Below are 17,462 nucleotides of genomic sequence, written 5' to 3' on the forward strand. Positions count from 1 at the left end.
CAGTCTCACATTTTTATAAGCACACACATGCACATTAAAAAAACAATCTCTCTCTCTTTCTCTCATACACACACACACGCACATACGTACGCACACGCACACGCGCACACACACACTCACACACACACACACACACACACACACACACACACACACACACACACACACACACACACACACACACACACACAGAGACAGTGAGTGTTGGCTGTTGGAATAGCAAAGAGTTTTTTGTGTAAGTGGACAGTGAGAAATGTGCTCAATTTCATTGCCAAGTAAAGCAATACAATACTGTAGTTCCCACATACGCAAGAAAAGCACTAGAAAAAACATCCAAATGACACCTAATTCGTGATCAATGCTCAAAATACTAACATGTGGAGAGAAATTTACCCAAATGTCTTTATTTTCACTAACCACAATATTCTGTCCAGTTACTGTTGGGATTTATATTTATACATGATCTATAGGCAGAAGGGCACTTTAACTCTAACCTTGCTCCGTAACAAGCATTTAATTCGCTCCAACAACAAAGCCCAATTCATCACACAAACAGAACAGTTGACTTTAATCCACCCACAACTCAGTCTTTCTGCAATTTAGCCATGAAGTGTTTCCATTTTGTGGTCCTTTAACATGTTTAGAGCCCATAAATGTGAAAGCATACGGAGTGGCCACACATGTTCTTACTGGTTCGTTAATGAGGCCCTGCAAACAACTCTTTTGTCTGTGGGGCAGTTAAGGGGGGCATCTTGGCAAGAGGGGGCAGGGGAATGAAGCAGGAACACACGCTGCTAGAAAAGGAGGACACATCCATCATCCAGCTGGCTGGGGCGAGTCAGAATGGTGATGTTTAGAATACAGAATCATAGTGTTTTACCCAGGGTGCATCAGAAAACCAAGCTAAATGTGTTAAATGAAAGTTCCTAAGAGAAATGAATATACTGTACTGGGGAGGGAACAGGAATGAGAGAAAACAGAGGAATAGATATGAGAAATGTCTCTGTGTGTTGGTGCCCTCAATAAGAATCCAGAACACTGATGGATAAAATAAAGCAGACTATTATTTACTTAAAATTCAAGACTCATTTATTTCCTAAGCAACAAAACCAAGAAAAGGTTGTAAAAGAAACCTAAGGAGAGCAACTGAGGCCTTTCAAGTGTTCAGCCATTAGAGCTACTTGTGCACCAGGTGTTAAGTCTAAGGGCCCAGCTGGGCTACGATTCCCAGTGAATGAGCTGCAAGGCCAATAAGTACTAATGGCCTTATTCAGCACCTGGACACGGAGTGCACACGCACGCACGCACGCACGCACGCACGCACGCACGCACGAACACACACACACACACACACACACACACACACACACACACACACACACACACACACACACACACACACACACACACAAACAACTACAGGCTTCACCTCCAACCTTCCCTGCCTTCTGAATTGATCCCTTCAAGACCTGACTGGCAGTTTCATGATACCAGCACATCGTAACTTGAACGTCCCTCATGGGAAATTGGATGCTATTTGAAATTCATAGAGAGCAATTAATTATGGGGCATATATTGAATGCCTGGGTTAATTGGCTGATGTTATCACCATTTACACAAGCCTTGAAGATGGAAAGCAAAAGAATAAAACCTTAAATTCAAAACATGATTACTATTCAGTCCTCCCTTCCTGCTCTCAAAATTTAAGATCATGAAACAGTTTTACGCTCAGATTAAAAGCTCCCAAACCTAAGAATGATAGCAAATCAAAATTTAGGCAATTGTACTGTAAAACTGGTTATGATTAGAAAGTAAAGATGTATTCAGAAATATGATTATGATATGAGATCATGAATGCTTAGAACTCAGAAAGGCTGTTTTAGGATGCGTCCCAGTAAGAATCATAGAAGTAAACGACTCATTATATTGAACAAATATCTAAAACATCAGCTGTTCCTTCATTTATCTGCACACCTGCTGAGACCAATTTACTCACAACAGCATGTCAATCCTCAGTCTCGGGTGAATAAAGAGCTACGTTTATGAAATAATTTATGAAATACAAGGAATCTTATCAGACTGATTTGTACATGGGTTGTACAAATATGTTTGAAGTAATTACAAAGTTGTTCCAGTTATCAAGCTGTTATGTAGTGAGAAGTGACAAACATTTGTTACAACATTTATGAGACATACACGCCCGGCTATAAAGTAGATTTATATTTCTTGGCCAGCTGTTTCTACAGTATAAATATATCAAAGATTTAAAAAAAATCCTAGGGAGAATTTCAGATTGAGACATCAGCTGTAATAACACGCTAGAAATAAATGCACACAAAAATGACTACAGTATATAGAACTACAGCTTCTTCACTGTGTATAGTAAACCAAGTGACTTAACTAGAAAAGTTTTCTTCAAGAACTTGCACAAGTCTAACATGCAAAATACAGAAGATATTGAATAAAATATATTAGACTCTGGAAGAAAGGACTGGTTAGGCAGAAATATGAGTCTACCATGGGATTTGATCTTACATGCTTATTCCATTTTATTTCTTTTGTTCTATGAACAAAGGCACAGCAGTGTAAATGAGAGATGAGAAATCTTTCAGCATCTGCATAAAACATTGTACTATATTCTCTGTGAAGCAGCTTTCTTTCTTTTTTTTTTTACTCTTCCAGGCCTGTGTATGTCATCAGAAATGGAAAGTTAACAGACTGGTATCTGGAGCACAGTGTGGAGGAAGTTCAGGACCACTTCCTTTGTTCAGATATGACCTGATAATAAAAGGTCATGGTGGTGTTATCGTTATTTCTCTGGCCTCACTAGAGAGGAAGTAATAAGAGCTAAAAGGAGGCAGACATTATTCCAAGCATGATGGCCGAGTTTAAAGGTCCTCACAAGGATGCTGCCAGTTTGGCCTGGACAGATGGGTGTGTAATTGGGAGTTATTGTCGGGGCACGTGGGGCCAGATGGGATCAGAGCTGGAATGATGAGCACAGGCTGTGTGTTCATGGTCTCCATTTGGGAAGCTGAGCAAAGGCTGTAGGTGTGAAGATATATCTAGTCTCAGTGTTGCCCCTGATCGAGCTCATTCCTAAATCAATTTTGTTGGCTGTGGATATTTCAGTCATATGCTTGAAAGAGATTTTTTTCTAGACAAATCCGAGAGGCTCAAATGCTCAAAAAGCTCAAAATATGCTTCATATAATAAATGAAACGCTAAGGTTTGGTTAATTTTTTGAAAATTACTGTGGCCCTTTGAGGTTAAGAGGTCAGAGGAAAATAAAAACAATAATATTGTTATATTGTGGATATTTTTAGCTTCTCATTTCAGTAGGACAAAGCCATGTTCTTCAGCTCACATTCTGAACAAAAGCTTTCATCTCCTCTGAGGTTCATGTATGAACAAAGAGCTCAGTGTTATTCTCACAGCCATTTCTGAATGCCACCAAGACACTGTTACGTATGTATCATCTCAAAACTGCAAAGTGTAGAAACACAAGGTCATCTTTAACATTCTCATTACAGTGATCAGGAGTTAGAATGATCATCAGTGGTATATTCTATTTGATTATCATCACTATGTACACCGTGCAACAGCCGTCTGAAACCTGGAACTCTTTTTTTTTCGTGTATAAATAAAAAACAAAGAAATGTGAAATAATAAACTAGAACAATAATCTTCATATTCTTACACTAGATATCACTAAGATATTAGCATTCATACCCTTTACATATTCAAGATTTCGGTCTACTGGCATTGCCTTAGAACTGTGCTCCCCCTAGTGGATTTAAATGAACACACTTTGTTATTCAAACTCCCTTCTCTCATTTGTATCTGCACTATAGCTCCCTTCCAGTAGACATCCAGACATCCAGCTTGGCATCCAAAAGCATGTAGGTGAAGTATTTGTATTTGTTTCCAATCACGTAACAGTACACAGGAAAGTAGGATGTTCTTAGTTTGCAAGGTGACTAAAAGTTTAGGCACAAAGGTCATAGAGCTCCAACTAAAAAAACACTTGGCTTGTCAAGAGTGCCAAAACTTTAGTCCTATTGGATTAAAATAATGGGCAAAAATACCACCAGTAAATTGCAGTTGTAACAGTAAACATGTCTGTTATGCTGTTGCCAGGTTTGATTCTGATTTTTAAATCAATTCAGTTTATTTGTGTAGTGCTTTTAACTGATAGTGTCTCAAAGCAGCTTTACAGAGGCACAAAAATAGAATAATTGTAAAGTTTAAAGTTACGTTACTGTACATCTCTAAAATCTATCCCTAATGAGCAAGCCGGTGGTGACGGAGGCAAGGAAAATCTCCCTGAGATGGTCTGAGGAAGAAACCTTGAAGGGAACCATTTAGGTGACACTGGGTATATAGTCGAGAGGAATTGTGCAACCAAGAAATCCTGAGCAAATTCTGATGATATTTTATCTATATTGTAGCAGCGATACTCATGAGGACAGCCGAACATGTCGGCCCACTGCACAAGCACCTCTAGCACCTCACTTACACTGAGGCTTAAAGCCCATCATACCAATAAGAGGCATTCTAATTTAAACACCACTTCATGTATACAGTCAATTTATTAGGGGCGAAAAAGAATTTTAAATGTTCTTAGGAGCTCACATTTAAATGACATACAGACCAGGAGGCACTGTCTTTTTATTTTCCCCTCAATGATACAAATCTGAGATGGAGAGCTCTAGCTGTATTTAAACACACTTGCAGTGTAAAATAAGTTAACACTTACAAACAATTACAAGACAATTTCAGATGAGCTTTCATGAAAGGGCGGGCTGAGCCTTAGCTTTGAACTCGCTGACTGTTGCAGTTGAACAAAACAATCCCAGAAAAAAAAAAAGAAAGGTAAGTGAAATGTCACCAGTCTCCAGCTGCTTTGACTGTTGCTCTATTTACAGTGGAGAGTCATGAGCACGCAATCAGAGCTGTTCAGAAACAAAATCAGCCATCACGGATTCATTTGGGCTTTTGTGAAGAAGCCAAAGCTTCCTCGTTAGTTGGGAGTGAAGTGCTGCTTGTGAGCTTTATATAACTCTGAGATTAGGAACACTTAAGCTATAACGTTTGCATCAGCAATTGCATACTGTCTTATATGAGTCATCAACTGTATTTAAATCCAGACATTCCAGGTGTTTGGGTAAATGCAGGATGCCTAGGATGTCCTGTGGCCTGACTGCTCGCAGACGGTTGCAGTGAGTGAGGTAATGGAAAGTTATAAAAGGGAATTCTATCTAAATACATGTGTAACTACCGTACCTTAAAAGGCTTTACTTCTAAATAAAAAATGTTTTGGAATTACATTCCTCCAAGCTCTTGAAGGAATTCCACCATCAGTTCTTTTTGTTCTCCGTTAAATCTAAATAAAATTGAACTAAAACCCCTTGCTCTGTGGCACAGTCAATTCTGGCATGACCTGCGCTGTGTGATTGAACACTCTTGGAGTCGCAGGTTGCGCGTCACTATCTACTCCCCAATATGCAGCTGGTCTAGAGTCGTATCAGCAGTCTGTCAGCATTGCTGTGGCCTGAGTAGAACATAGCAGAAAGGATAAACCTTCCACATGCTGCTGTAGACATCGCTATCCTCCATCCATCATTAAACTATAAGGTGATTCTTCATGGCGTTGTGAGCCCTTGACTTTAGAGTCAAGCAGTTTAGCAGAGGCACCAGCTGTAATATGATACAGAGATTATTACTTTGCACATTTATTGCAATTTCTTTATTCAGTTTATTAATATTGTTATCAATGTAGCCTTAAAAAAAGCACTGAAGCTAAATATGTAAAGTGCGGCCTGTTTAAAGCTGTTAAATGAAACGTGTTTGAAACATTCAATGATGAACAAACTATGGAAAGGACAATGAACTGGCCAGTTGTTAGGATTTGTCAGTAAAGATGTGCTGCTGTTAAACCCGTTCTATGTAAACAGCTTTTGAAATAAATTGTACATTTTCTGTACATTAAACAGACAGATGTAATGTAAAGGCGGAATGTGCATTATGAACGTTACACTGAGCCATGTCATGCTCAGCAGTGGTCTTTTTGGCTCCCAAGACCACCACTGTGTCATACGCTATATAGAGACCATACTGTATGCAGGGAAAAGGAAGTCACCTGGGATTCAGCCTAATGGTCTGGTGAAAAAGCTTCCAATGAATGCTGCATGAACAGGAGCTGAACATGCCAGATTAAATGAAACGCATATAAAATCTAACAAATATAACAGAAATTTGAAACCTCACATTCTTGACTAAAAAGAAAAGATTTAATTGCTTTTATTGTCTGTGAAAATAAAAAAATAAAGGCTAATAAATATTTAAAAGCATGGTGACAACGCATGCATTTTTTAATCGAAGAGGGGTATAGCTTCAGAATAAAACATTGATTAATGCTTCAAGAGGTGAAATAGGTTTCCTCATTCTGAATTTTTGAAAATTGCTTGCATTTACTTTAACTTTACATCATGTTAGCGTCACGCCTGAGAACACGCTTATCTATAATCAAATCACTACAGTACATGCCCTCTCATGGCTTATGGATTACATCGGAGAGATTCAGGAAACAAAAAGTCTCACAGTAATAAACACAACTGAGATACTGCGAAAATAAAGCAATATTAGATCAGGAAAACTATCCAATTTATAATATATAACAGTAATTATTAATTAATTAGGTGGATAGAAATCCTTTAATCTGTTTGCCAACCATCTTATCTCATCCACAGATATTGCAGTCCAACCAAGTGTTCAATGCATCAAATATTAAAAACAAATCTTTAAATATTTAATCGCCACTCATTTATAATTATTTGATAGGATCAAGGACACCTCCACAGCCAGACATCAAAATGATTTGACACTGTGGAAATCAGGGAAGCCATTTAGATGCATGACTTCAGCACCACTATGATGCCAGACTTTTATGGATGCTTGTCTGTATAAAAAAAAAATAAAAAATCCTAAAGTATTTGAATATGAATCTGTGTGTGTGCTTTCCTGGCATCATTTCATTGTGAAGTTAGATTTAATGCATAATCAACCAGCCAATGGTGACTAACATGAAATGGGTTCAGCAGTGCTGCTGGCTAACATAACGGTGGAGGAATAACACTGTGGAATTGCAGCTGTAGCTGAATTGTGCTCTGATGGCCTGCTTGTGACTTGGTGCTAACTCACATTACCATCACTGATCATGATGTGGGCCTGGATCACATGTTCTGAGCTTACATTCTTAATGTAACACTGATTCTAGCATTCACAAACACCATACTGAACTAACACATGGGTTTGAAGGAGAAAAAGATGGTTAGAGAGAGAGAGAGAGAGAGAGAGAGAGAGAGAGAGAGAGAGAGAGAGATTAGTCATGGGATGTTTTGAAGGAATACTGGGTGATCAGAGTGACCTTGAGGGATGATCACATGATGTACAAGGCAGTCCCAATCCTGCCGTCCCCCAGGATAAAACTATGCAGGTTGAGTTACATCAGAAACAGAGACGTGGAGCCACTCTGGGATTTAGGGCTCGAGAGCCAATGACATGAGGGTATGAGGCGGCTGTGGTTAAACACATGATAAACTATTTTATCATATAGCATGTGTAACACAAAATGATAATGCTAAACATGTGTTGGCAAAATGAACAGAATTATTAGAATATTAGAAAGATTAATTTTACACAGAAGTGATCACAACCACCAATATGGATATACTGTAAAGGAATAGCTCTAATATCTACCTTTATTCTTACAAGTTATCTTTTGGATTTAAAATGTACGCTATATTTACAGATTTCACATCTTTTTCATTTATAGGAAAGCATAATCTGTACACTTCCATGCAGATTCTACTTGAGCCAAAGAGCTTATGGTCATTCCTCTACACTTAATATGTACGGAGGTGAACACAAGCCTTCCAGAGTAATAAGCTTATGTAAAGTGATGGGGTCATTATATGTGGCACAACTAAAAGGAGCTGAAGCAGAATCAGTCTTATTCCGACAGTCTGTCAGCAGCGAGGCTTGCAAACCACACAGGCTTATATGGATTCCAAAAATAGAAAGTGTGACATCATCAGTGCTACGCAAATGCCTGTCCACAAAGTCTTCAGATCGAATGTGTGAGGCATGTCAATGGCCAGTCTTATCCCTCTGCACGCAGCTCAGAAAAGCTCTGCACAGCCGAGGTAAACATTCAAGACATGCAGGGCACGTACTACTCTCATACCGCTTCTGAATTAAGCTGCACAGCAACACTCAGTGCGAAATAAACAAATATCATAATACACACAATGAGAGATAAAACATACTTAATGAATATGTTCGAGTCCACTAATCATGACAATGAAGTGTGATTAAATCTCTATGGTGTGTGCGGTGCAGAAAGTAAAAACAACAGCTGTAAAAGATCAGTCGCTGGTAAAGCAAACCGAATTTCTACATGTTAACACACCACTCACTACAGACTGATGAGATCGCATGTGTAGTCGAATTTATCAGTATTTAATGTGATCTGCATTACTTCCATAATCTAAAAAGTCATACACTTTACTTTAAAGAACTACAGTACTCACAGGTAGTAGAGTCTGTTAGCCATGACGACGCTGTGTCTTTTGTGGAAAAACACAGGGGCTGAGTGTAGTGCACGCTGCCTGCTCACATGTATACACACACACACAGGCACACACTCGCGCACACCACTTTCCTCGCACGCTCACAAGCACGACTAGCTCATTCAAGCTTAACCATGGAGGGGCGGGGAATCAAGAGTGTGTTTGCGTGTGTGTAATACAACATCAGCATCCATAATGACAAAAGAAACCAGATGAGCGTCTCTATGAGGTGTAACAGCATCCTGGCATAAAACCTGGCAGGAAAGATTTCAATGTTGTGATTCATTCTGATATTCATGATAAGCCTGTTCACTTATGACGTCCCTGGTCTTTCATCCGAATGACTGTTTACGGCTTAGCGTCTCAACTTTATTATAGCCCAAGGATGCAGAGAACTGTCAGGTCTACCTGTAACCATGGCAACAGAGGCTGTTTGCAAAGCAGGTCCCGGTATCATGAAAGTGTTGTTTCGTCAGAACGTCACTCCCTTTCCTCCCCTACCAAGTGATGAACCATTAAGAACTAATGAAGTATTGTGCAAATAGACAGGCAGGTAGAGAGTATAATTATATTTGGGAGCCTGGCAGATGGTGCTTGACTCAAGTGAGCGATTTTGGCAAGTGCATAGTAATAAGGCTTTCCAGAACAAGCACAATTCATTAAGAGATTTATCTGCTAGGAATAAGCACAATTCATTACGAGATGTATCTGCTGGGAAGAACTGCTCAGGTGAAATGTAGTGCAAGATTTTATGTTTAGAAAAGACACAAGTCTGTGCTTTTGTAATATTACGATGTCACATGGAAAAAACTGGTCATATATATGTTAATGTAAATATATTTCAAAAATAAATTGAATCTGCAAAAAATGTGTAATACACAGAATTGTAAGCAAATGTAAAAAACAACAACATAGAACAAGACAAAACAAAAGAAAATGATTTTGTTAAAAAGAATCAATAATAATAATAATAATAATAATAATAATAATAATAATAGCTGCGGTTAATCTACTACTACTACTACTACTACTACTACTAATAACAATAATAATAATAATAATAATAATAATAATAATAATAATAATAATAATAACATTATTAGGAATCATTGCTTTTACACCAATCAGCCATAGTGAAGGTGAGGTTGACTCCATTAAGGTGAAGGTGAAGACTACAAAGAGACATGTTGATTGAGTATATACTTATTTGAGCTATCTGCATAATTAAATAACATTCAGTGAGCATCAGAACTGGACCATGGAGCAATGAAAGAAGGTGGCTGGTATGATGAATCACTTTTTTCCTTGTACCTGTACATCATTTGGCCATTCAGGCCTGGATGTGTTGCTTATCTGGGGAAGAGATGGTGCCAGGATGCATTATGCTAAATAGACAAGCTGGGAGAGTCAGTGTGTTAGTCTGGGCAATGTTCTTCTGGGAAATTTGGGTCCTGCATTCATGTGGATGTTATTTTTATGTTAGTTGTATAACCTTAGACATGTAAACTCAGGATTCATAATTTTATTTCTTACTATAAGAAGCTTGACAAATAGTGTTTGATTTAAAAAAAGAAAAAAAATGTTTTTAAATACCATACGTTTGTCCTGAAAAAGAAATCATTTGTCAATGATCTTTCCGGAGCTGGCAGCTGGTCTCTCGGTGCTAATGCTATTTTCTTTCTTTGCTGAGGGTAAAAGATTTCCTCCCATTACCTATTGTGTGTGTTTGTGTGCTCAACTAGAGATATAGTCCCTTGCATCATTGAATTCTATAAAGCTACAGGTAGGTGCCAAAGAGAGGCCAATGCAAGCACCTGCCTCCCATTAACTATAACAGGGAATTGTATCTGTAGTCATTGTTATAACAGCAGCCATCCAAATATCACAGGAACAGCCTGTAATTTAAAATGTTTCTGCATTGGGGTTGCAGAGGCTTCATGAGTAATGTATTCACTAGTCACCACTGTGGTGATGTAGAGAAGGTGGAAGCAGTGAGGCAGATGGTAAGGAAATGCAGGTAGATGGTAAAGAATGAAGGTTAAATATAGTTTTAATTTGAAAAATATCTCACACAAGGTGAAACCTATTCTATAGTTAACTTCAGTACACAGGAATATGCTGGGAAAAGTCAATTATCTTCTTATGCTTTAATGGACCGTTAACACTTGAATTTGAGAGGAGCGTGTGACGGTTTTTTAAACCCATTCCTGGTGGAATTCTGCCTGCAGTTATTTTTTTGTCCATTATAACCAAGTAAATTTTAATAGAATCCGTTTCTTGGTCATGCTTTTGGTTCAGTCAGACCAGCGATGCGTGGCAGCTCAAAGAGGTTGAGCTAGACTCATTTTCGTATCCTAGTGCGATTGGAATTGAGTATGTTGGAAATAGCTCTCAGATGTTGTTGTAGATAGCCCAATCCTCCCATCATCAAGATAGGACCTTCTCAGAATCTTTTTTTGCTGCACAAAATAATAGAGACTATACCTACTGTAGCGCTGCCCTGAAACAGTTATTTGCTTGGGCACACTAGCAGTTTGATTTCAGGCAAATAAATATTAGTATTTGTACAAACCCTAGTCTGCACACAGCCCCTTCACCTGCTTAAAGTGTTGCCAGGTCTGTGATTTCCCAGTAGACTTGCAATGAGAATTTTTGACTATATAAATGATTTGCAAGCCTATTTTTTAATTATCTAGAATTTAAAGCATGGTATTTGCATAGTCTATTATTTATGTATGCTGCGGATGCTGTACTTCCAAAATCAAGTAAATCACCAAGTGAAATGGAGCATCAGTATTTTATCCATAGCAAGTGCTTGGTAAATAAAACTTAAAAGTACACTAGTATTAGTGAATGATTGTGTGAGTGTGCTATCATTGTGTTTGGCATTATTAACAGAGTAAGAAGAAAAAGACATGTTTGTTATTGCCACACAATACATTACAGTATCACAGTGGAATTCAGAAAGCAGAGTAAGTTAATGAGACACTGGTAGAAATCGGTCAACTGTTCTATATATTCCGATGCTGTTTGAAAGCTGCTTTGAAATTGATGTATGCTAATGGCATTGAGTATTGTAAGAGCGATGGCCCTTCATCAATTCATCAGTTGTCTTGACATTCTAACAATTAGCATTAAGTAACTTATGCACATTATTATGCCAACAAAAAATTTTGTCACTTAAATCAGGTGTTAACTGTCAGCCATGTACCAACAAAGTGACACCATGATTATGCCATTTTGACTCCACAGATCCATCAAACATAAATTATTCATCTACCATGCAGTAATACAAGGCAGCTGCAGGTCTCTTAAATCCAAATGCCAAATAAAATGAGAAAAATGAACTGGTTAGGAAATAATCAGTGTGAAGTGAATTACATTGCTCTAAAAATAATAGTATAATGTATTAAAAACATTGAGCTACATTAGGATTAAAAAAAAAGAAAAAATCATGATACATACATTTGGCTGTATCACCTACTCAGAAACAGGCTGTATACTACTCTGTAAACAATGTCATTAGTGAACCTGTGTGAAGCCAGAAGGGTTGTTAGGACTTCCATCATTCCATAAGAGTATATGCAGGAATGACAGATGGAGCAAGGTAGACCTCACTCCATCATAACTCAAAAGAAGCTTTCAGTAACCGTCACAAAGTAACTTTGCATTCAGGTTTATCAGGTCCCAGACACAGACAGACATATGCACATGGTACTTACCATGTGTCAGCACTATTTGCATGCTGAGGGGTCTTTCTATTCCATGCCAAACTCTGAGTGGGAGAATCTCCAAATTTGTCGCAGCTGGAGCCACTCATCAGAAGCCAGCATGCTTTCAAGCCTGTCAGTTTTGACAAATGGCTTAGTCAAATTTGTCTCACATACACAGACACACAAAAGTGCATACACATGCATGAACACTTTCTTTCTACAGAGTCTGAGCTGTAGCACTGAGAAAGCAATGCAGCAGATGGAAGCAGCACTCTGATCTGGTTCAGGCTCAAATCGACCACCACTTCTTCAGTCTGGGAAGATGAGACTGGTGGTTGATTTGTGCATTTGTATCATGTGCATCAGCCACAACATTAAACCTGCCTAATATTGCAATGGTCTCCCTTGTGCCAACAAAACAGCTCTGACCTGATGAGGCATTGACTTCACAAGACCTGAAGTTGTGTTCTGGTGTCTGGCACCAAGGTATTAACAGCAGATCCATTCCCACAAATCGTCTGAGTTGTGAGATGGGCCTCCATTGATTAGACTTTTCTGTCTTGCACATCTGGAGACAGAATCAGACTGGATTAATGTGTCAAATTATCATCAAATGTATCAAAGTACCCAAGGTATTCCCAGCAGAACCATTTTAGGCAGTTTTGGCAGTGGACAGGGATCAGCATGGACATTTTGACTAGTCCAAGAGACAGATGACAATGTCACTGGTTTAAAATTTCTCCTGCATATCAGGAACACCACACAAGACCTGCTGTTTTGGAGATGCTCTGACCCAGTCATCTAACCATCACAGATTGCTCCTTGTCAAGGGACCAAATGGGCAATTCCTTACATTTACCCTGCTTCCAACACATTAACTTTGAGACCTGACTGTTCATTCCCTGCCTAATATATCCCACCCCTTGACAGATGCAACCGTAATGAGATAATCAATGTTATTAATTTCACCACTCAGTGGTTTTAATGTTATGGCTGCATGGAGTATGTACATTCCTAAAATGCCAGAATGGCCTCCTTGCTTTACTACATCTCCCTGCAGATAGTACGCTGAACTAAGAATCCACTCAAGCAATATGCTGCTTTGGAGTCTCTCCAATCGTCTCTACCCAAACACACACCCCCACACACATTCACACACATACAGTACACATGCACACACACAGACACACCCACATACAGATGCACACAGACACAGACACACACACCCACACACACCCACATACAGATGCACACAGACACAGACACACACACACACACCCACATGCAGATGCACACAGATGCGTGCACACACACACACACACACACACACACACACACACACACACACACACACACACACACACACACACACACACACACACACACACACAGAGGAATGGTCCACACATGCACATAGTCTCAGTGGAAGAGTCTCTTGACTACATGAACTGTGTCTTGCAGTAAACCCTGCAGTCAGTCACAGTTCTGTGGTCTGTGTTCCCTGAGACAACAGAAGAAGTTCTGAGATCACTGATGTGCTATTAATCTTAATGTAATACTTTAGTTTATTCCATTTACATTTAATTACCTATTGAGTTTTGAATTGTGTACAAAGCCCTGATTAAGGTTGCCTAAAAGACTGTAGTTCCATCTTCTTACTGATCTCTTGATGCAGTGTACCTGACCCTGTGGACTGTTGCAGGTCTTCTGTTATCCCTAAGAATCACTTGCAGCAATTAATTTAACATTACCAGATAACAGGTAATATAACTCCATTAGAAATAGTAACTTCTTGGGTAAAATCCACAATAAGGGTGTAATTAAATAAAGAATCAAATCAGTTGCTGGTTGTCCTAACGGACAGTGAAATCTGGCTTAATTATAAAATGTGATTGACTAATCACAATTCATGCTTGTGTAACTTAAACCAAATGATGAGTCAAACAGCATGTGATTCAACTGCCACTAGCCAAGTGAAGTCACTGTGATGACAGTATGAAAGATCAGGCATATGCTATCTGCTCCATTTAATCCTATATTTGACATCATTGACAGTGCATACAGACAATATCCCACAGCACAGTAAGTTTATTAACTTACACTAGTGTTTCTGCCAAAAGAAGAACCAAATATACTCTTCAAACAAACCTTGTCCTTCCACAATATGGAAAACCGCACATACTTAAAGAGATAACCAGTAGGGGGCAATCTCTTCACACATCATCACCCACATAGCCAACACCTCAAATTCACTCTGCTGAAAAGTTGTGGCCCATATCAATAATCACAATCAGATGAACTGTTTCAAAAAGCAAACTGACATCTTTGAAAAAAGGGGGAGGCCCGAAAATGGCAACATTTTGATGATCTATACTGTGGAGAGACCATAGTTGAGGCTGGAATGTGTTTTATGAAACTGTCTTTATCTTTGGAGACCTTGTAATGTAGAGGAAAGGAAGCACTTCTCACAGTGGTGCTGAATTAATAGTGGTCTTGTATACAACATCAGTCTGTTCCTAATAGAGCAACTCAACAATTACGCTGATGTTGAGTTAAATAGTGGGATGAATTTTCCTCATGGAGGCTCTCTAATGGACAAAAAAGTATATTGATCTATCATGATTAAGTGGATAAGATGTTGACCTACTAATCAGAAGATTGTGAGTTCAAATCCCAGGACCACCAAGCTGCCTCTGCTGGGCCCTTGAGCAAGGCCCTTAACCTTCAACTACTTAGGTATATGAAAATGAGACAAATGTAAGTGGATAAAGGTATCTGCTAAAGGCCATAAATGTAAATGTACTGTATAAGACACAGCTGCTGAATATCTGCTCCTTAACTCAACCAGTCACACTGTGACATAATAGCTGCTTTATTGTTCCTATTACTCGAGAAATTTGATCAAAATATCTACAAACACAAATGTCAACCTGCTATAGTCCCCACCAGGACAGCTAACATGCAACGATCCTTTTCAGTCTATTGTGCGTGTTTTTTTTCCTTTGTGTTGTGCATGCAGGCGATGGCCCTGAACTCTCAAAGAGGCTTCAGTCAACAAGCAGTGATTCACTGAATATCAAGTTGTTGAGGTCAGAAGGTCAGATATAATTCTTAAATCTGCCACAGAGATTCCTATTTGGGTCACTCATTACCCATAATAAGAATAAAAGCATTTCCCCCCTACATTTCTTTTTCATTTGATTTGTTTAGCTTCACACTGTAACAATTTTCAAGCACAGCTCAGCTTGTCTGTATGCATAGGGTACATAAGAGATGGGTACATAAGCATTCAGCTACTTTCACGTCTGGCCCATTAGTGCTGTAATATATTCTCAAATACATTGTGTCACTATTCTTTAACTGCACATGAGATAATGTGACTAGATGTGCTATTGCTGAAAAAAACAGTGCCTGTCATGAGTCCAGTGTTTTAACAGGAATAACAAGCACTTCAGTAATACATGAGTCTCTCTACAGTAATGAACAGGAAAAAAGTAGAGACGTAAACCTTCTTGTAAAACTCAGGTAAAATAGCCAATCATTTGATTCCTTGGAGAGGGAAAAGTAAAAGCCCATGCTTTTCTCTAGAAGAGATACTCTCTCAGAAGCGTTCTTTTCTGTCATCTCCAAAACATCAGCCAAAACAAACTGAATTTAAATCACAGAACAATAACATCTGGACAATGTTTAAAGGATCGTTGTCCTCTGCCAACATAAATTCATTAATTCATTTACATCAGACGTGTCCAATTTTATCAACAAATCAGAGGTACATTTTATCTGAAAAGAGCCAGTATGAGTGCAGGTTCTACAAGCAGAAGCCACACCAAAGTCTACTGAAAGACAAGATGAACTGACTTACACATTCATCAATCCTTTAAGGATAAGCTTGGACACCTCTGGTCTGGGGAAACCTGGCCAGTGTCTCAGCATATCTGCAGTCTATACTGGGAACACTGGTTGTGAGGAGGAACCATACTGCAGATGGGATGCCTTGAAGGACATCATGCACAGTCAACAACTACCAAATATGCCAGCTACTGGCATATTTTGGTAAGTGAGAGGAAGACTCCTGAGAGCCCAGAAGAACTTCACAGATATCAGGAGAACACTCACAGAAACTCCATACATAGTCACCTGGGCTCAGGATCAAACTGGAGAAACTGGGAGAATTAGAGCTTTGAAACAGCAATGCTGCCAACTGCACCACCATGCTGCCATCGTAATGCAAATTGGAAACTGAATTCGGATCATATACTGTAGTCCTCCATCCCAAATGAATCCCAAATGATTTTTGAATGTTTACTCAACATTATTTTAATGGGATGATGTTCTGGATTCAGCCATAAATATGTATTCTGTTACTGCCCACCTCTCAGAGTCATGCTATTAGTTTAATTACAGGTTCTAGTTGTAACGCTGGAGCTTTGCCACTTTTTAACTAGCAGTGAAGTAGTGATGAAGAATATTGTATGCTTACAAAATTTGATGTTGATTTTATGTCCTGGGTGCTTAAAGCACTGGAGAACACTGCAGACACTGGGGAACATGAGCCAAAGGTATTTTGCCCAGACTGTGCAGACACAAACAACTAAAAAAGATCTGAGTAAATGCATACATGCTCTGAATAACCTGAATACTGTGCTAACACTCAGTTGTCAGATGTCGGGGTATGTGACCTCTGATTTTCACATCTGAAGTGAAATCTTGTCTGGTTCAAAACAAACAAGGCAGAGATGACATTCAGAAAAACAACATTTAAACTCAATGAACCAAAATTACACACTGGAACAACTGTGACCAAATACCACAAACATGAAAGCCCAAATGCTACTAGTTTTATAAAACACAAATTGTCCCTGTATATACACCACGTCAAAATGAACATTATTGCAGGCATCATTAGCAAGTTATTTTCATTTGTGCACTCTAACGAGGCTAATTAATAAGACATATGCTGGACATGGCTTTTTGATATCAGTATAGGTATAGAGAGAGAGAGAGAGAGAGAGAGAGAGAGAGAGAGAGAGAGAGAGAGAGAGAGAGAGAGAGAGAGGAGACAAAGGGAAGCAAGAGAGAGAAGAGATGATAGCGAGGTGGAACAGCCTTTATCAGA

At 38.9% G+C, this 17,462-nt stretch overlaps 1 protein-coding gene across 6 annotated transcripts in view; it reads right to left on the bottom strand.

Moving 5' to 3' along the window:
* iqsec1b (IQ motif and Sec7 domain ArfGEF 1b) overlaps positions 1-17,462 on the bottom strand; it is a 192,784-nt gene that overhangs the window by 68,315 nt on the left and 107,007 nt on the right. The window contains exon 1 of one of the 6 annotated variants that reach the window (XM_027143931.2): positions 8,595-8,719. The exons of the other annotated variants lie outside the window; for them this stretch is intronic. Coding sequence (XP_026999732.2) covers positions 8,595-8,617 — 23 coding nt within the window. The 5' untranslated portion in view covers positions 8,618-8,719. Of the gene's footprint in view, positions 1-8,594; positions 8,720-17,462 lie in introns of those variants that run through there. 6 annotated transcript variants of the gene reach the window in all.

Source organism: Tachysurus fulvidraco, chromosome 2 (assembly GCF_022655615.1).
Source record: "Tachysurus fulvidraco isolate hzauxx_2018 chromosome 2, HZAU_PFXX_2.0, whole genome shotgun sequence".
Lineage (NCBI taxonomy): Eukaryota > Metazoa > Chordata > Actinopteri > Siluriformes > Bagridae > Tachysurus > Tachysurus fulvidraco.